The 21,501-nt window shown below is 39.1% G+C and overlaps 2 protein-coding genes across 3 annotated transcripts in view; both read left to right on the top strand.

The window, feature by feature from the left end:
- tlcd4a (TLC domain containing 4a) overlaps positions 1-11,274 on the top strand; it is a 33,226-nt gene extending 21,952 nt beyond the window's left edge. The window contains exons 6-7 of the mRNA XM_088402102.1: positions 4,643-4,716; positions 7,238-11,274. Coding sequence (XP_088258228.1) covers positions 4,643-4,716; positions 7,238-7,556 — 393 coding nt within the window. The 3' untranslated portion in view covers positions 7,557-11,274. The remainder of the gene's footprint in view (positions 1-4,642; positions 4,717-7,237) is intronic.
- LOC148407599 (alanine aminotransferase 2-like) overlaps positions 3,523-21,501 on the top strand; it is a 31,216-nt gene continuing 13,237 nt past the window's right edge. The window contains exons 1-2 of one of the 2 annotated variants that reach the window (XM_088402099.1): positions 3,523-4,716; positions 19,249-19,426. In XM_088402099.1, the coding sequence (XP_088258225.1) occupies positions 19,280-19,426 (147 nt within the window). In that variant the 5' untranslated portion in view covers positions 3,523-4,716; positions 19,249-19,279. Of the gene's footprint in view, positions 4,717-18,956; positions 19,126-19,248; positions 19,427-21,501 lie in introns of those variants that run through there. The other variant, XM_088402098.1, reaches the window with a different exon arrangement.

Genomic DNA, 21,501 nt, shown 5'->3' with positions numbered 1-21,501 from the left:
GGTGTTAATGGCAACAAAAGCACTCAATATCAGTCTTTGGCATCTGATCAAAACAGCAGCCTCCATCTTCGCCTTTCCCTCACTCCATTACAACATGGCATTTTCCTTGTCCAACAAATCTGTCTTGCCATTTTCATGCTGGATTCCGAATCAGAGGCCCTTCCTGGCTCAAATAAATATCCATGTTGGCCTATTTCTTCTTGACCTTCGTCAGAATACTCCATTTTATCGACGGCAACAACAATACTGACTTGATGTTCACATGCTTTCCCAAAATGGCTCCGTCCTTTAAAATTAACTAGAGTGGTTTGTATTTTTAACTGTTTTGCAAATACAGGACAAGACACAAAAATTGGAACACCAGCTATTCATCAAACCTTACAATATTGCTCACGTTACCCGTCAAGACCTCAATTTGGAGTCTCCTAGGCACACTAATACAATCATTTTAAGCATTGATTCATTGATTGCTGAGAGTTGTCACTCGGACCTAAACGAGTGCACTAAGTCTTTCAGGACAGCTGCTGTTTACTCTTTGTCAACTCTCAAATTGGTCAGTACACTGACACATAATGGTAAAAAATTAACTGATTTGATGACATGGTATTTTTTGCATGGAATGCTCAACAGTAGTACTGCCTGTAACCCCCCCACCCACCCTGTTCTTTTTTCCTGTCCTTCAGTTTCTTTTTACTGACCCTACCCTCACATCTTTCTCAGTATACTCTGAGTTTTAATGCAACACCTGCCTTGCATGCTGACAGAAAGACCCTTCAGGTTTCCTGTTACTGTGCATGTGAATGAACTGTAAACTGTGTTTAACTTGACAACTGCCTGCATATCTTCAACACCGTTTGCCATCTGTTCTTGTGCATGAGAGTCATTACACTTATCTCGCAGGGGGGGTATTTAAACTGCACATAAAATTTGTACTCACCAGTAGAGGCAAACTAATGGGAGCCTTCAGCTTGTTTCTCCATACTGATGAGATGTAGTGAGTCTCAAACATACTTTCAAGGTTGTCGTCATTTGCGAGCTCATCTTCTTGCAGAGCCATGATAGATTCACTTAGATTGGTAACAAATAGGTCGAGAATCAGTTTTGTGGGTGGGTTTTTAGTTCGGAAGTAGCGCTCAAAGTGCTTAGCGCAAGAAATTATTTTTTCAAGTGGGACTCCTGGTATCGCTTTCTTTTTCTTCAAAGTTGTAGGCCTGTAACCTGTCTCTTGACTGGGCCTCTTCCCAAAAACATCACTTACTCATTTGACTTCTTTGTGACTGAAATTTTGGATCTCATCCAAGAGAATTCGGCCAACTTTCAAAATAAACTTTTTTTCAAAATAAAATATCTTTCAATTGCGGATAATATATAAAACCTAAATAGTTCATTATATATATATATATATATATATATATATATATATATATATATATATATATATATATATATATATATATATATATATATATATAGTTAAAAAAAGTATTATTTTGAAAAGGTTTGTATCCATGCTCCAAGTCTCATCTTATTGGGTGAAGCCTTTGATCAATAATTCCTAAAACATATGGTTTTCATGGCCTTTGACAGTAGTCAGTGGCAGGATATATGATTAGTAGTGTGACGCACATCATAATTCCATCCATTTGTTTGCTTTCATTTGGAACTGCCATTGTCAACGAAATGCTAGCACAGCTTTTGCATGCGTCTCTGTTTACTAATGATGTCATTTGTGGTAACTTTGAGTCCCATATTTAGCCACGTGGGGGCAGCAGAAATATGTGATAAAATGAATGTATCATCACCATTTTTGGGGTGGATATGCTTTATTAATACACTAAAAGAACAGTACTGACTCGAGCTTTAGCAACTGTAGCAACTGTAACTGTAAATTTAACAATAGTTAAATTTGCACAATAGTCCGTTTGTAAGCTCTATTTTGAGCAAGCAGGAGATGCACACTTAATAGTTTTACGAGTCACCCATACTGTCACTGGACACTCATGACTGTCTTCCTTACACCTTTAAGAATGCTTTAAATCATTTAACTAATGAGAACCAAAATTGTTCCCACCCTAGATGTCATTTTCGTGTTCTCTATTTTGGAAAAATTGCCCCCCCCCCTCCACCTCGAAGTTTTATCAGTTACCGTTCCAGTGTGTGTCTATGTGTGAGTGTTCTCGTCAAAACCAAAATACGGATTTATCTCATTTTCAGACACCAAACATCAAATCATTCACTATGTGTCAAAAGTACAAGTTAGCATTAACATAATTTTTCTGTGCATCACAGAGGTCTCAACGAGTTAAGTAACTTTTCACCACTATTTGTCTGTTTTGAACCTATAGGAAAAGCATAAAGTTTCACTTCATATGGATTAGATGCATGCTCAGTTTCTCAGTGTTTACTTGTGGCTTCATATTTGCTTCCAGTATTTAGAGACATTTGTTGTTATTTTTCTAAACTTTGTCTGCCTCTTAAACATCAATCCCCCCTCTTCCAACCCCACATGCAGAGACTACCAAGTTGGCTTTGCACAGTTCATGCAAAAACTACCAAAAAGGTGTGTGTGCGTGTTTGCTTGTGTGTGTGCGTGAGTGTGTCACAAAGGGAGCTTTTAATCTAGATGGGGACATACAGTACCTTAATTTTATTCCTGTCTTGTCTGCTGTTATTGCTGTTTGGTTGCACTGAGCAGATATGATGCCCAGTCACAGTATGGACTTACCAGTTCCTAGAGGTACTAGCGTGCTCATGCTAAGGTGGAAAGTATTAGTATTTTGCAATGAGACTCTTATTTTCAGCCACGCAGGTAAGTTTCCTTTTTGTATGGCATTTAAAACCAGACCGGAGTGTCAGAATTAAAACAATTCTGACTGTACCATACTAATGTATGTGTGTGTGTTTTTTTTTTTTTTTTTTGTCCAAAAATATAATTCCTATGCTTTCCTCTGCTTTCATCGTTTCATCGTGCTATTTTATTCCCACGTTTAGTGGACTTCAAACCTGACTTGGTAAAGTCAGAAAATGTAGGTCTTGTGATGAATAGGGCAAGTGTAGCAAATGTTGTGGCTAGAGAGTGTATTCAATCCTAAAATGACCAAAAGCTAAGTGAAATTCACAGTTTAAATGAACAATTTTCACAACTGTGCAACATTTGCAAGCCTTTTTTGGCCCACAATCTATTTACAGTACACTGTTTTTCAATGAGCTGCTGTTATTTTTGTCTTATTTGACGACGCAGTAGAAAACATGGGGCACCTGTACCTATTTTTTCTCTTAAAAATTGACATGAATGACAGTCGCAAACAAACAAAATGTCTTTGACTATTATTTACATAACAAACCTCATAACTTACATTTGTGTACTCAAAACTATTCCATATAAATATCACATAATTTCCCAAGATCAAGCGTTGTGACATTTTGGAGTGATTGCTGAAACGTGATCATTACTTGCACTTCATCTTAAATTTGAGGATGAATGTTCTGTGTTAGGTTTCTATAACGTGAGATCGACAGGCGGATCGGCGTGGCGTCTGCCATGATGCGGACTCTGCACTGGTCTGTCGTGATGAAGAAAGCTGAGCTGAAAGGCGAAGCTCTCTGTTTACCAGTCGATCTATGTTCCTGCCATCACCTATGGCCACGAGCTGTGGGTCGTGACTGAAAGAACAAGATCCCAGATACAAGCGGCCGAAATGAGTTTCCTCTGGGTGTCTGGACTTTCCCTTAGAGATAGGGTGAGAAGCTCGGTCATCCGGGAAGGGCTCAGCGTCTAGCCGCTGCTCCTCCGTGTTGAAAGGAGCCAGTTGAGGTGGTTCAGTCATCTGGTTAGGATGCACCACGGACGCCTCCCCAGTAAGGTGTTCGGGCATGTCCCACTGGAAGGAGGTTCCGGGGACGACCCAGGACACGCTGGAGGGACTATGTCTCTCGGCTGGCCTGGGAGCGCCTGGGGATTCTTCTGGAGGAGCTGGATGAAGTGGCCGAGGAGAGGGAAGTCTGGGCTGCTCCCGCGACCCGACCCAGGAAGACAGCGGTAGAAGATGGATGGATGGATGGATGGCTCTATTGTGTATATATATATGAAAAAAAAAAACAACATATCAGGTTTTTCTATCTATAGGTTTTGGATTTTGTTATTTATTCTACATATGGATGTGTAAAAATTCAATCGCTATTTTTGTTGCTTTTGCCTCAAATGTCACATTATATGATTGTCAGTTCAATTGTTGTCCCCTTGAGGGCAGCAGAAATAAGTAACATGTCAGGTCAAACTTGTGAGTACAAGACTAAGCTGTATTAGCATTTTATTTGAATAAAAAGAATTAGGGTCAAAGTTGATCATCAACGCTTCATAGTAGTACATTATGTACAGTGTACAAATATAAAGCCTAGTTGTAGGTACCAGGTATCAGGTAGCCTTCATTTTCTTCCATTTTCGTTACTTGGCCATTAAATTTTCTTTTTGTTTTTGGATTGCATCTTGAAGACCTTTATGGATGTGAATTACGACTTATCTTCGTTGTGATACACCTTGAAATGTTATTTCTTTTAGTCGAACAGTTCCAATTGATCTTGTGTGTTGTATTGTGTACCCTTTTATGTCTATGTTGTTTTCCTCTTTTTGCTCTCCTTGCAGGGCCAAGGCATGTTGCCTTATTTTGCTAACTTCCGTCTGCTTGCCGAGTTTTCTACACCATGTGTGAACCAGCGGTATGTACCATTCTGTTAGCAAGGGGGCCTTAAAAATATGAGCTGAACTTTGTAGCATTTACAGTGGGCCCCCGTGTTACGAACTTAATCCGTTCAGTGGCTATGCTCGTAACTCGAATTCGCCGGGCAATCCAAACCTATGTTAATTAGTGAATGCATGCAACGCGTGCAAAAACCTTAGGTAAAAACATCACGACTTTATACACATAATAAAAATTAGTAACATAATCTACTGTACAGTGAAATTAAATACCATAAATATACAAAGGAAAAATGACTTTTACCTTTGGGGCAAAGAGACTTGAGCTGGTGGTGGGTGGAGGCGGAGGGGAGCAGAGACGAACCTGTGGATTTTTTTTTTTTCTTAAACGAGAACATATCGCCGGCGATGTCCTCTTTAACCCATAATAGAAGAAGCCTCTCCATTTTGTTGACCGAGGTCCGTCCCCTGGCAAGGAAAGTCATGCCCTTAGAAGACTTGAATAGCTTCCTTGTTCTTGAGAATTGTACCGATTGTCGAGCGGTTACGGCCATACTCACTAGCAAGGTTAACTATGCGTGCACCTCCTTCGTATTTTTTTATTATCTCCTGCTTCGTTTCTATTATCATCCTCTTACTTCTTCCTTTACCGCCACTTGCATTTTTAGAAGCCATGTCTAACAGATAAAGTTTGCAAAGTCTTTACAACACACCAACCAGCGCGTGTCATCAAGCTAGATGAGGGCGTTCGGCCATTAGCATATCGGCATTTCTGTGATTGACGTGACGCCGGCCAATAGCATATCGGCATCTCCGTGACTGAGACCGTGACTGTGACCTTAATCGACCAATAGCATATCGGCATCTCCGTGACTGAGACCGTGACTGTGACCTTAATTGACCAATAGCATATTGGCATTTCCGTGACATGCGAGAAAAGTTGTTTTTGTTGATGCAGCAAAGTGAAAAAAATAGTGCAGACACACTGACCGGTATTTTGGATGGTTCGTAAGACGAAAGGTTTGTGCGTAAGAGGGGGACAAAAAAACGCCGCGGTCCACGTCGTAAGATGAAAAATACGTAAAACGGAGTTCGTAAACCAGGGGCCCACTGTATTTCAATTTTACTTCAAAACTTGATTTTGTGACTAAAACAAGGATATAAATTACATTACTTTTAACACGTTTTCCAACAGATTATAGCCCTTTATAGTGTGTCTCTTTGTGTGTGGGGTAGGATATTTCTTTTATCAGTTTTTAACTATAGTTAAAGTGATTTTTAGAAGCCAGGCTTTTTAATTTCCTGCGTTTTGATGGAAACACATGAAAATCCAGAAATGTGTGTTTGAGTAGACACATTCACAAGGCCAATGCATACAACGAGGTTTCACGCTTTAATTTTCAGTTTCGAATTTTTTGTGAAATCCGATTTTTTTTTTTTCTGTGAGGATCTTGATTTTTCCAAATAAATGCGACCTGTATGTGACCTATGTGTGAACGCCAAATCGACCAAAACTGTCCAAGAAATACCACACTGGATGACAGAATGTTACAGTTCAACTGGCTTCCAGATTAACTAGCACCCAATCCAGATGTGGGTCGATTGTTGACATGCTCTTTGTTTCTTGACTGCAAATAGGTCACAAGCCACATGAAAATTGTTCAACTGCCTAACTGTCGTGTTCATCAATAAACACACCAAACAAATTAGTTTCTTTTCAACTCCTGATTGCAAGAAACTGTAAACATAGTGAAAATCTAAAAAGGAATAAAAATAAGTTTCTTGGGCGGGACTTGAACCGGTGACCTGAAGGACTAAAGAAATGGCGCACGTTCAGTCGTGTTATCCTCGCATTATCTTCGCGTTATCCTCTACATTATTCGCTTGAAGAGTTTCGATTGCTCAAAAGTAATACCTGTAGACCTTAACAAGTGTTTTGCAACTATTGTGTTCCTATCCATAAATTACTGTATATTTTTGTTTTGGATTAAATTAAGTGTGTTGCAGATTTCACACTATGAGAGCTGTCAGTAAACATCAGTGTAACATGCTCCAAGCAGTTGTTTTTCCTTTTTCCTGCGACGCAGCTCGAGTTTTTTTTTGCCATAAATACCCAAAGTTGCCGACTCGATCGTTGGTTCAGTTTGCTCCCTCCTTTTATTGAAAATAATGCCATAACAACCTCAGCTAACACAAGCTGCTGTTAGCTGCAACAGGCACTTGCTGCTAACAGCCAACTAACATCCGTCCCCAAGCTCGTATTGTTACTGTAATTATTGTAAGTAAGAAGATGACCGATGTAAAAATGCACATCAATGTTTCAAAACCCGCCTTATATGGCTGACAGATCAATCTTCCTCAAAGGGTGTGGACTAAAATTAAAAATGTAATCTTTAAGTTACCATTTATAGAATGCATTTATACTCATGGCCTTCATTTTGGGAAAAAAGTGTGTCTTATATTTGGGAATTACGGTGCTTTGTGTCAAGGAAGTCTGAGGTTGTTTTAGTGTTGAATGTGTTGTTGGTGTTACTGTTGCAGCTGGTTCTTTGAGGTTCTAGGTTACCCAAGGACTTCGCGATCCAACATGGCGAACGGTGTGGCCATGGCCGTCGTGTTCTTCATGGTCCGCGTGGCCGTCATGCCGGTCTATTACAGCCGCATGTACACCGTCTATCACACAGAGGCCTTTTACCTGGTCCCCTACGGCGGGCGCCTGGCGTGGATTTGTTCCAGCATCTGCTTGGACATAATGAACGTCATTTGGATGCACAAGATCGCCCGTGGTTGCTACAAAGTGCTACAGTCAGCACGCCGGACCAAAGTCAGCATGCCTCATGAAAATGGGAAAATTGACTAGGACCAAGAAGTGGACGCAACATGTTGGGATGCTAATTTTTCAACTGACACAATTAAAGAAGTGAATGTAACACAGAGAGCGGCACAGTGGAAGACTGGATAGCATGTCCGCCTCACAGTGCAAAGGTTGTGGGTTCGCTTCCGGCTCCGGCCTTCCTGTTTCGAGTTTGCATGTGCCTGCGTGGGTTTTCTCCGGGTTTCCTCCCACATTCCAAAAACATGCATGGTAGGTATATTGGACACTCAAAATTGTTCATACACTAGGTATGTTTGTGAGTGTGAAGGGTTTTATTCTTTTGGTGCTCTACGATTGGCTTGCAACCAGTTCAGGGTATTCCCGACCTTTATGAAGATAAGCAGTTAAGAAAATGAATGGATGTAACAAGGACAAAACATTTGAAAAGCTGTTAGGAGGATGGTGGATCATCTGACCTGCAAGCTTCAAGCCATGGAATGACTTCTAATTCTCTTCAGAGTACTCTTGTGTTGCTTTTTTTTAAAGAACCATTTATCGCTTTTGTGGACAATGGCGCTCAAATTAAATTGTTTACTTATCCTCAAACACATGCACTGATTAGGACTAATACTGCCAGAGATCAGTAGTAGTAGACTCAGCAGTAGTCATTGGCATACTGCATCCATAGCCAACATATCCGTATACAGTGGGCCTCCGTGTTACGACATTAATCCGTTCAGCGGCTAGGCTCGTAACTCGAATTCGCCATATGACGGGCAATCCAAACCTATGTTAATTAGTGAAATGTGTGCAAAAACCTTAGGTAAAAACATCACGACTTTATACACATATTAAAAATTTGTGACATAATCTACTGTACAGTTAAATTAAAAAACATAAATATACAAAGGAAAAATGACATTTACCTTTGGGGCGACATGACTTGAGCTGGTGGTGGGTGGAGGCGGAGGGGAGCAGAAACGAACCTGCAGAATTTTTTTTTTCTTTTTCTTAAACGATAACTGTTTTCAAACGAGAACTTTTTTTAAACAATGACGTTTTTGTTTAAACGAGAACTTTTTTAAACGAGAACTTATTTTTAAACGAGAACATATCACCGACGATTTCCTTCTCTTTAATCCATAATAGAAGAAGCCTCTCCATTTTGTTGTTGACCGAGGTCCGTCCCCTGGCAAGGAAAGACATTACCTTAGAAGACTTGCTTGCTTTAATGGCTTCATTGTTCTTGAGAATTGTACCGATTGTCGAGCGGTTACAGCCATACTCACTAGCAAGGTTAACTATGCGTGCGCCTCCTTCATATTTTTTTATTATCTCCTGCTTCGTTTCTATTGTCATCATCCTCTTTCTTCTTCCTTTACCGCCACTTGCAATTTTAGAAGCCATGTTTAACTGATAAAAGTTTGCAAAGTCTTCACAACACACAGACCAGCTCGTGCCATCGATCAAAATGAGGGAGTTCGGCCAATAGCGTATCGGCATTTCTGTGATTGACGTGACGCCGGCCTATAGCATATCGGCATCTCCGTGACTGCCTTAATCGACCAATAGCATATCGGCATTTCCGTGACTGCCTTAATCGACCAATACCATATCGGCATTTCCGTGACATGCGAGAAAAGTTATTTTTGTTGATGCAGCAAAGTGAAAAAAATAGTGCGGACACACTGACCGACATGTTGGATGGTTCATAAGACGAAAGGGTTGTGCGTAAGAGGGGGACAAAAAAACCCAGCGGTCCACGTCGTAAGATGAAAAATACGTAAAACGGGGTTCGTAAACCGGGGGCCTATTGTACATGTTTGATGGGGTATATATAAAGGGTGGACTTTTTTAACGAATGTGACACATAAGGTACCTTTGGAGACACTCAAATGGAAATTGAATATCAATGCTATGTTTTTACTCTCACACTAATGAAAGGGATTTTACCATGAGAAATCAGCTTAGTCAGTTTGAATTGGCATGTACACGCAGTAATACACACAGAATGATGGTAGCATAAATGTTAATGATAACATTGTTGACATTGATCTATTTGACATTTATGTGTGAAACTTGTTTATTTAAAAAGCAGTGAATTTTGGGGGGTCTAATTACACGATTTAAAAAAATAATTTAGTTTTTCTATTGTCATAAACATAACAAACTTCCTTCCAGCACAGTATTGTATGGAATCATGGAGCTGCCAATGGATTAAACATGTTTTTACTCGCAAACTTGTTCAAATCAGACATATTTACTGTATGTTTAAAATATAGAGCATGTGTTCCTATAATGGTTGGCAAGCATTATATGGGAAAAGTTATGTTCTTAACATTTAGCTTACAAGTATGTTTGAACATATTTGCAAGTGTTTTTGAATGTCTTTGCAAGTACAATCCAAAGTAACCATTTTTGACATTTAGCAAACTTGCAAGTATGTTTGTATTTATAAGAGTGTTCAAGTGTGTTTTCAAATATGTTCGAAGGCAGAGGTGTCAAATTCATTTTAGCTCAGGGGCCAAACTTGTGAAATCATGGTATGAAACTTAACAATTATAGTCAATAATATGTGGATTTTTGTTAATCATGCCGGTCTGGTCGCAATTCCTTGTGAATAGCGGCAGTCCACTGTAAATTCGCTGTTGAAAAATATATATGTATATGCAAAAAAATAACAAATGGAGCGAAATTACATCCTTTTTAGTCCTCTACTTATCCAAATACTGTATATATTCTTTTAACTAAATTGCATTGAGTGAATGGGAAGTTTTCTGTGAGCTTATATATATATATATATATATATATATATATATATATATATATATCCATTTGGTTACGCTCCTTCCAGTGTTGTAGTTTTATAACACTTAGACTTAGAGCTTTCAGCTAATTAGAATTCAGCTAACTTGTGTCACCAGGCTGTATGAAATTTGCCTGCGTCCAGGGCCTTCGCAGTCAACAGATGTGGGCTTCTGTGCAGTGTATAAAGACGTATGTGAACGGGCACATATAGTTAATAGTTGCAATAGCCAGTCGAGTCTTAAGGTGGCCAGCTGAAAGGCTCACGTTGAACGTGATGTGATTGGCTACTCACTTGACCTTAGCAGACACTGCATGGGAGGCGGTGCTATGCTGAGCAACCAAGCTACACTGTGTTGCTTGGCTGAGCTACATTAAACCCATAGCATACAGCGAAGCCAAACCCGCAGACATTTAGCAGAAAAATCAAATCTACTCAGTTATACATACAGTAATCCCTCGTTTATCGCGGGGGTTACGTTCCAAAAATAACACACGTAAAGTGAAATCCGTGAGCCAGCTTTATTTATTTTATTTCACAATGCAATACTAAACTATGGAATAAAAACAAAAATCAAAATCTGTTTTAAGGCCCCAAATTTGTTTAAAACAATCATTTTAATATCGTAATACAAAGTTGGAAACATTGTCACTTATGTATTTCACAGTCCCAGCTATGCCTCTTCGTCCTGAACCCTCACATTGTTATGAGTAATTGTTGAGCTCTTTCTTTTTCTGAGCAAGATTTTTATAAACGGATATGCCCGGACATCGAATTAAAGTGAAGCCTCTTATATCATAACAATACACTTGAAATTTCAATTTATTGCAAAAGAAATCTAGGTAAAAGTCAGATTTCCAAAGCTGCGCATTTCTCCATTGCTGTCTGTGTGTCGAGACGAAAGCAAGATTTTGGATCCTCTTGCCTTTTGTAATAAATTCACAAGTGAAAAACTAATACAGTACATTTATTTCGAGACAACAGTATATGTATGTATGTATATATATATATATATATATATATATATATATATATATATATATATATATATACCATATATATATATATACCATATATATATACCATATATATATATATATATATATATATATACCATATATATATACCATATATATATATATACCATATGTATATATATATACACATATATGGTATATATATATATATATATATATATATATATATATATATATATATATATATATATATATATATATATATATATATATATATTATATTGTTTTTTGTTGCCTTTTTTATTTTTAAAATTTTAGTGGACGTTTTTTTTTTATTTTCAGTTTTGTTGTTTACTTTTATAGATTGGCGTTTCAACTGCTTAAAAAGCGATAACTTTTTTAAGCTTTTTGTTTCAAAGCCATTATATTGTGTTGACTGCAGTGCCAAGTTGTAGCTACAAGTATGCTCTCGTGTGTTCAAGGTGCCGTGTCTGCAGGTGCTGTTTGTTTGTGACTGGGCTCACAGGAAGTCCATGTGTGTGAAAACCATCATGTTTTGCCTATACTATAGGAAAATGGGAAGTCATAGTTCTTATCTTTTGTATGATGGTGGTCCATATTCTAATTTCTACAAAATGTACCAAACTATGAGGAAACACATGGTAACATTATTTGCACCAGCTCCAGCTGCATGTAATATTGCATTGGAATTGTACTATATCAGATTTATTCTGTTATCATTGTCATTGTTACATCTACATGTTTACTTAAACCTACTGTACACACAAAGTCACAAAATTGGTGTTCAGTGGTGTTCATATCCAGCACAGAAATGATTAGCAGGGTAATACTTGAATAATCTGCTGTTAATGGTGTTGTATAATAATCTGGGCAATGCTATTTCCGATTAACACGGAATGGGACTTTCAATATAGGTTATACAGTAGCTTGTATTAAATTATTAGAAGATGTAACTCAGTTAAAAAAAAACACCTGTCTCTCATCCACACATAAATGCTAACAGATTCAATATAATGGCTTGGTACAGAGGATCCAGGTGAAGAGACAGCACCTCAAAGAGCCATTTGCATCTGGAGCAGATTAAAAAACTGTCAATATCACAGATCCTCAAATCAGAAAACATTTTTTTCTAAGTGTTGCTCCATGCTCTCACTGCAAATCAATGTCATCTGCAATCATCTTGACTCACGAGGATTCCAATTTCACTTCAACTGACAGACAATCCATTACTATTTGTGAAATGGAAGGGGCTTGGATCTTATTCTGAAGCCAGGGGTGTCACTTGGTCGTATGGACTTTAGGATAATGCACAGGACGTGAAGAATTAGGAGGGAGTAGTCTTATTTCAGTCTCTTTCTCTACATCATGCAAACACAGTAAATGCATTTGTAGCATGAGCAACCCAAAAAAAGATGTACTGTACATGGTGTATGCAAAACACTGCAAAAAAGTTGACCGTGTTGTCACAAAGTAGGATAAGCACCTAATTTCCAATTAACAGAATGAAATACAGAGAAAATGTCATTCTAGGACTTAATAATGTAATCAAAATCAAAAGTTGCAATCACCAGCTACCGGATGGTAGAAGCCATATGCTTTCAACAGAGACATTTTGGTTGATTACACTGTCGTGATTCTGTGCAGAGTCCAATGACACTTGGGCAAAAATCAATTCACATCAGAATTGGGGTTCTCATTTACCACGATTCAGAATCAGTTTGAAATGTTCCAAAATCAATATTATAAAAAAGCTGTTTTTCATTTTGTGGTCTGGAGACATAAAATTCAGACCAAGCTTTAGCTGTGGGCCACATGTTGTTTTGTGGGCACATTCCTTACAATTAATTTAAAACCTAAAAATTGTTAATGTTATTCTATCTTCAAAATCAAAGTGTTTATTGACATGTGCATAGTGTAGAAACAAGTTTAACGTTATTTAATTAACGTCATTTGACGCGTGGATTTTGTGGAAGCGTCAAGCTTTAAAAGAACCTAGAAAAACTTTTTGCATCAAACTATTTCCTAGCGTGTTCATTTTTGTTGAAAGATCGCCCATAGCACAACATAATGAAACAATAGATTTAATCCAGGACAGAGAGTGGAAAATTACACAAGGCCTTGGGCCAGTCCAGGTCAGAGCAGAAAATGGCTACCTTTCACCTTCCACATTCAGTTCTTACACACTTTTGGGGCGTGTGTGTGGGGATGGTGCCTTTAAAAGTCTTCCATTCGACGACCATTCTTTTGAAGAGGGAGAAATCAGTGCACCATAAATCTTGAATGTTAACTTCTTCAGTTCACACTAGAATGTTGGAGGAAGCCTTTTGTTTCTTTTCTAGGTGGCGTTTGGTCTCAACGTCTTCGGGTCCAAGTCATTCCTGTTTCTTATACAGTAGGCCCCCATGTTACAAGAATAATCCGTTCCGCGGTTGGGCTCGTAAGGCGAATTCACCGTATGGCAGGCATTCCAAACCTATGTTAAATAGCAAATGCGTTTAGAACCCTAGGTAAAAACATCCAAATTGTACATACATATTAAAAATTGGTATCAAAATAGTATAGTAAGTGCTACGTATATATAATTTACATGTATACAATCAGAAAAACATCTTAAATAAAAAATATAGAAAGGATTTATTCACATTTGAGTGGCGCTTGTTATGCACATATTCCCTAGTAAGGCTAGCCTAGGCTAGGCTAACTTTGTATTTCTTGATTATGTCCAGCATAATTTCCATATAAATCATCTTCTTACTTCTCTCTTTAACATCACAAGCAATCTTGGGACACATGGCTAACCCATTCAAGTTTGAATTAAGCAATAAAATGCACTATATATATGGTTTTGTAACCACTCATGATAGAACAAAGCTTTACCGTTCCGCCATTTTGAAACGAGTGAGGCCGACCAAAAGCAGTCTGCCATCTCCGTGAGACGCCGACCAATAGCAGACTGGCACTGTAGTGACGCATGGAGATATTGACAGCAACTGAAAAAAAATACAATTACCTAAAAACACCTGCACATGGATACAAAACAACACAATTACAGTGGGCCCCCATGTTACGAACTTAATCCGTTCAGCGGCTACGCTTGTAACTTGAACTGCTCGTATGACGGGCAATCCAAACCTATGTTAATTAGTGAATGCGTGCAACGCGTGCAAAAACCTTAGGTAAAAACATCACGACTTTATACACATATTAAAAATTAGTAAAATCTACTGTACAGTTAAATAACATATACAAAGGAAAAATTACATTTACCTTTGGGGCGACGTGACTTGAGCTGGGTGGAGGCGGAGGGGAGAGGAGTCCAACCCACAGAATTTATTTTCTTAAACGGGAACTTTTCTCAAACTAGAACATATCACTGGCGATTTCCTTCTCTTTAATCCATAATAGAAGAAGCCTCTCCATTTTGTTGTCGAGCGAGGTCGGTCCCCCGGCAAGGAAAGTCTTGCCCTTAGAAGATTGCCGAGCGGTTACGGCCATACTCACGAGCAAGGTTAACCATGCGTGCGCCTCCTTCGTATTTTTTTTTTATTATCTCTTGCTTCGTTTCTATTGTCATCATCCTCTTACTTCTTCCTTTACCGCCACTAGCAATTTTAGAAGCCATGTCTAACAGATAAAGTTTGCAAAGTCTTAACTACATTCCTTCCTTCCGTTTTTCACTCATTTTCTCTCCTTCCTTCCGTCCCGACCAGCTGTGCCATCAAGCTAGATGAAGGCGTTCGACCAATAGCATATCGGCATCTCTGTGACTGGCACCGTGACTGAAACAGTGACTGTGACATTGTAAGAGCAATAGCATATCAGCGTTTCCGTGTCATGCATGAGCAGATGATTTTGTTGTAGTAGTAAAACAATGTCAATTGTACGTACACATTGACTGACAACGCGTGGTTAAATCAGAGATAAAACCATCATGTATTTACACACACATTTAAAATTAGTACCATAACCTGCTGTGTAGTTAATTTAATTAACATGGATACACAAAGGATAAATGACATTTTCCTCTGGGGCGACGTGATTTGAGCTGAGTGGAGACAGAGGTGAGCTGAGACCAACCCACAGAATTTATTTATTTATTTTCTTAAACAACAACTTTTCTCAAACTAAAACATATCACCGGCGATTGCCTTCTCTTTAATCCATAATAGAAAAAGCCTCTCCATTTTGTTGTCGAGCGAGGTCCATCCCCTGGCAAGGAAAGTTTTGCCCTTAGATGATTGCCGAGCGGTTCCGTCCATACTCACGAGCAAGGTTAACTATGCATGCGCCTCCTTCGTATTTTTTTTTTATTATCTCCTGCTTGGTTTCTATTGTCATCATCCTCTTACTTCTTCCTTTACCGCCACTTGCAATTTTCGAAGCCATGTCTACAGATAAAGTTAGCAAAGTTTTCACAACATTCCTTCCTTCCGTTTTTTCACTCATTTTCTCTCCTTCCTTCCATCCCGACCAGCTGTGCCATCAAGCTAGATAAAGGCGTTCGGCCAATAGCATATCGGCATTTCTGTGATTGACGTGACGCCGGCCAATAGCATCTCAGTGAGTGAGACCGACCGTGACCTTAATCGACCAATAGCATATCGGCATCTCCGTGACTGACTCCGTGACTGACACCGTGACTGAGACAGTGACTCTGACATTGTAAGAGCAATAGCGTTCAACGTTGCCGTGACCAGCGTCGTCTATTAATTTTGTTGATGCAGCAGAGCGAAAATATCTGAACTAATACAATGGCCGGCATGTCAGATTGTTCGTAAGACGAAAGGTTTGCACGTAACTGGGGCACAAAAAACTCCGTGGTCCACGCTCGTAAGTTGAAATGTTCGTAAAAGAGGGTGTTCGTAAACCGGGGGCCGACTGTACAGCCAAGCCCCGAGGGTCATGACAGTTGTTTTTTGTCACAAAACTGGGAAAACACCATAAAGAGGGGACGAAAGAACTCAGTATTCCATCGCAACATGAAAAAAACGTAAGCCAGGGACACTGTAACACGGGGATCCATTGTAGTTTCTTCGACTGTCTACTCCATATTATGTTCAGAATGTGAGTATTTCCTTCATTAGTGCTTCATTATCACTGCCCTTATTGCCCTATTACTGTTTTTTTTTGCCTACTTTATTCTATGCGATATTGTGTGGAATATAAGTCTGCTTTGGGAAGTGAACAGAATAAGAATTTCGTTGTATTGTGTTACCATGCATATGACAATAAAACTTTTGAATCATGAAGCAGTCATGGCAACACATTTCACTTACATACATTGACTCCAGCTAAATTCAAAGGTTTTCTGGTTGTCAATTAAAAACAATTGTGGTACCATTAAAGTCTTTGCAATTTGTCTTTTGTAAATGATGGTAGTCACAACAACACACCGTTTGATTTGTGACGCTGCCCACAAGCATGTGCACAAACTGTTTTTAGTTTCAGGGTATCAAATGTCTTTCCTACAGCCCCTCCAGGACATCTGTTAGGTTTTTTTTTTTTTTTTTGGGAGGGGTGGTCACATACAGTACATACTCTGGACCTTGCTCTCATCCACAATGGCAAACTGTAAGCATTAAAAATGCACATTTGTTTCGCTCAACTATTGCTCTGGGTGTCATTTGTTCTTGCCTTTTATTATGTGTTTTCCGTTGCCTGCATTTACAATCTGTGGAGGCACAGCACTTACAAAGTGCATGACAGAGGTATCACAAAGCAATACATGCTACAATATCATTCCACCCCTGTAGAAATGTTGCTCAAAATAGAATTTAACAAACAAGTTATGCCAATCTGTATTCCCCATGTGTCTATAGCACATATACTCACAGCCCCCTTAATGTTGTGCCACAAGTTAATCATATAAACTGTATGCTCAACCCTTTCACTACCGATTCTTTTTTTTTTTTTTTTTGGGACATAAAACTTGTGGCGTGCATTACATGTTGATTAGTCTAGGATACTTGCAAAATTAGTTGAAAATTCCCACTTGCAATTCTACCAAAAAATTCCACTGAGACTGTATATCCCATAGACCATGATATTTGTACAAACAAAATGTGCCACAGAAGTGAAAATGATCACCAAACACCTACAATACATAGTAAAAGTGTAATTTATAGTAACACACATATATAGCACATATTATCAATATATTTCCTCAGTACTAGATGGTTAATTGAGCAGAAATTGTACAACACAAGCTACCTTGTTGACAGTGGGCCCAGCACTGGCTTGTGTATGGAAAAGTTGTTAAATGCCACTACAATGTGTTAATACAGGCATGTCCAAACCCAGTCCCCGAGGGCCGCCTATCCGGCATGTTTTGGAAGTTTCTGTCCTCCTAACACACCTGATTCAAATGATCAGCCCATCAGCAAGCTCAGTGGAAGCCTGACAACAAACCTGATCATTTGAATCAGCTTCATTGGATGACGGAAACATCAAAAACATGCAGGATAGGTGGCCCTTGAGGACAGGGTTTGGACATGCCTGTGTTAATAGGTGTGTAATGAACTGCTGGGGTGCCCTTTCATATTATTGCTACCATTTCTATTCCAAATGCCATTTTTTCAGGAGAGAAGGGACACATTGTCCCAATGGGTTCATAAGGGTTAAATTTTACATATACGGCTGATATAAATACATGGTTTGAAATTATATTTTTGAATAAGCTAGCACAGTCATTACTTCACAACTTAGCAAGTACATGGCAATATATGGCAGAGAAGTAATTGTTTTTCATACAATTCACAGTCGTGGTTTTAAAAATAAACGATACACATTTTCACAAAATGCGTTCACAATATAAGCAAGAATAAATTCAGTAAAAAGCAATGTTATGTAAAGAAAATAGATGTGATTTGACTAAAGCAGCCATCAACTGCTATATACAAAATGCCGTCGCTGTTGCTGATAATTGATCACTGTGATCTGGCTAGTGAATCAGTGCAGGAGATAAATCAAGATAGAGCAATATTTAACTTTTTAAAATTTTTGAATATAGTTCCTACTTGTATTGTGATGGGCTTGAACTGGTCTGAATATGTGTGGATTTTGAGTCACACACAGTGTGGGTGGTATGGTTCACAATGGCTTCTCTGTTGCAGAGCGGGATACAAAATTGCAAACGACGTATGCATGCTGCACGCACTCGCGCGCACACGTTGCAGCTAGACCACCTCTGTCCACCTAAGGGAGGTACTTTGTCACCCCGACCACTCCAGTGAAGATTATCTGGCAACGCCCTTGCCTACAATGCACAACTAACGTTACAATTAAAAATCTGCCCGCGCTAAGTGACAGCTATTCAGCCAGTTGCCTTTATTTTTATGCACTGTGACTTTATTTTGTCTCGTTACGATTGACTTGACGACTGTTGTACATGTTACAAAACACATGTTCTCTTGTCTTTATGTATTGTTTTAAAACGTTGTGAGAAAAAAAATCGAATATTTTAACACTCACACTAAGCTTTAATGTTGCCATGTCTATTGTAAGGCAGATTGCGCTCGCTGTACGGCTTTTGTATTTGGGCGCGAAACTGTATCGGCTGTGTCCTCTTAAGTGCTTTCGGAAGATAGGCTGTTTTCCGACAAGCCCTGAAGGCGTCACGCGCCTCGTTGAAGTTGGTTTAGACGTCAACCAACCCAACCGCGCGCCCAAGCGGGCGAAGGCGTGTGTGCGTACGTGTATGTGCGTGTGTGTCAATATGAAAAGGCACCAGGCTCAACTATCACTTGAGGCTCAGAAGAGTTGTGGACTCCAGTGCCGTGACCCTCGTCCTTCGCCCTTTGCATTTTCTCGGGTTAGAACGACTGGCGTACACTCGTTTTCCACGTTATTCTTTCTGTGTGCATGTTTTGGATAAATTTCACTCAGCCTCACAACCCTTTTTTTTTTTAAATTATTTATTTACTTTATGTTTCAGGTAGCGACAAGTCCAGCACATCGTTGACAAAATGTCTCAGGCTGAAGTCAACGGAGCACATTGCCGCGGGAAGGTGCTCACTATGGACTCTATGAACCCCAACGTAAAGCGCGTGGAGTACGCGGTTCGTGGGGCCATAGTGCAGCGGGCGGTGAAGCTTGAGAAGGAGCTCAAAGAGGTAATAAAAGTCTCGTGTGACGAGAGCCCATTTTTTGAGCTAGCAACTCACTGTAACTTTAACCTTTTTGTTGATTGTCATACGTCATCTGATGTTGTATTGCTTGCTTAAAGTGTGACCAGGAAGTACACTTCCGTCAAACGTTGTCACTTACGCTAGTGAAACTAAATGTGCAATATGAATTGTGTCCTCGGTTCACGACAGTTTCGTTCCTATGGCGACAGGACTAATGCATGTCAGAACACTGACTAATTTACGCTAAAGCAGTAATAACATCTTAATTACAGAAAATAGGATACTTATCGTCATTCAAAAAAGGGCATCAAGGTGCATAAGTGGTTTTATGTCTGCGTCACACTTGTGAGGTTCAGCTTTTTTTTTTTTTTTTATCCTTTCACTGGCCTTCCTGTGTAGTAACGTTCATTTTCTGCTTCCTTCTGCTACATGTGACATTCATTGAAGAATCTAAATTGTCCTTTGTTCTGAGTTGTTGAGACTCCAAAGTCAGCTGGGATAGGCCTCAATAGTGACTTGAAATGAGGATAAGCTGTGTCCGAAATAAAGGGATGGATTTTATTGAAAAACACTCCTCGGCGATGAAACAGAATTAATCAAATGAAAAGCAAAACAAATATGGCAGTAACTGATGACGTGACACAAATGTTATAGATGCTCAACTGGTTGGTCTTTTAAGTGCTCAGGAACTGTGCAATCTTCAGGTCAGGTTTTTGGTTGTTCTGTTCATCATCACATTCATGTAGTGCGTTATTCAGGCAACCTTGTTGTGGACTGCATCCATACATTTAGAATTGCAATCATGAATAATAAGATCTAATATTTGCTAGGAAGAGGGCGGGTTCACATAAGGAATGGAGCATCTGCCATAACAGCAAGGCAACTCTTTTATTCGAGAGCCGTGCTCAGCCTGAAATATGCCTTAACTATATTTTATGAATGAGATTAAGCTCATCAAGTTTCCACTGAACCATTAGGAAAGGATGTGCCATTCTCTTTTTTTCTGCTCTGCTCTTTTTTTCTCTTACTCCTCCTTCTTGAAACAAATAAAGCCAGGACTTTCTTTTGCAACATTGATAAATATATCTTGTCAAGGTGCAGTCTGGTTCTCATCTAAACCATCGGCAAAAGTTCTATATTTATGTCCTGACTGCGACGTCAGCACTTCCAAATATTGACACGGTGACATAGAGGCATTGTGGTCTTTCCATGATGCTGCGTGGCCCTTGCACCATGAGCGGGTACAGTGTGAAAAGGGTTTAAAGACTTTTTAATTGGAACGATTACAAATACAGTGGTCCCCCGCTATACGAAATTAACCCGTTCCGCAGTTGGGATCATAAGGCAAAATCGTTGTATAGTGAACAATAGAAACCAATGGTAATTAGCTAATGCATATAAAACCTCAGGTAAAAACATCAAAATGGTATATACATAGTTAAAATTAGTAACAAATTATATATAACATACATGTATATAATTAAATAACATTATAAATAAAATATATAAAGGATTTATTTACCTTTGGAGTGATGTGACTTGATCTTGTTTTGAGTTTTGAGCTTTGTTTACATACTAATCATCGTCTTACTTCGCCCTTTAACATCACGAGCAATCTTGGGACCCAAGGCTAACCAATTAAAGTTTGACTTAAGCACTAAAAAGCATATAAAATATAAAATCTTCAAATATAAGCATATAAAAAGCAAATAAATACAATATTGTAATTCACACGAGATCAAGTCTTTAGCATGTTGCCATTTTAGTGACACTGTGACACCGACCAATAGCAGACCAGCATCTTAGTGATGCCAACCAAGAGCAGACCAGTATCTTATTCCGCCATGACGCCGACCCATAGCAGGCTAGCATTGTAGTTTTGAATGCAGTGACACATAAAGTGACGTATGAGCGCGGTGCAACTCGCAATGCATACATGCACACTGACCGCCATATTTAAAATATGAGAAGTTGTTGTTTTTGACGCCGTAAGGCAAAAAAAAAAAAAAAGTAAAGCGAGGACAAGAAAACGTCGCAGTCCGTGTCGTAAGGCGAAAAAA

Source organism: Hippichthys cyanospilos, chromosome 19 (assembly GCF_059441005.1).
Source record: "Hippichthys cyanospilos isolate Australia breed blue-spotted pipefish chromosome 19, RoL_Hcya_1.0, whole genome shotgun sequence".
NCBI lineage: Eukaryota > Metazoa > Chordata > Actinopteri > Syngnathiformes > Syngnathidae > Hippichthys > Hippichthys cyanospilos.
The sequence above is the reverse complement of the archived record's forward strand: the minus strand, read 5'-3'. Positions and strand labels throughout refer to the sequence as shown.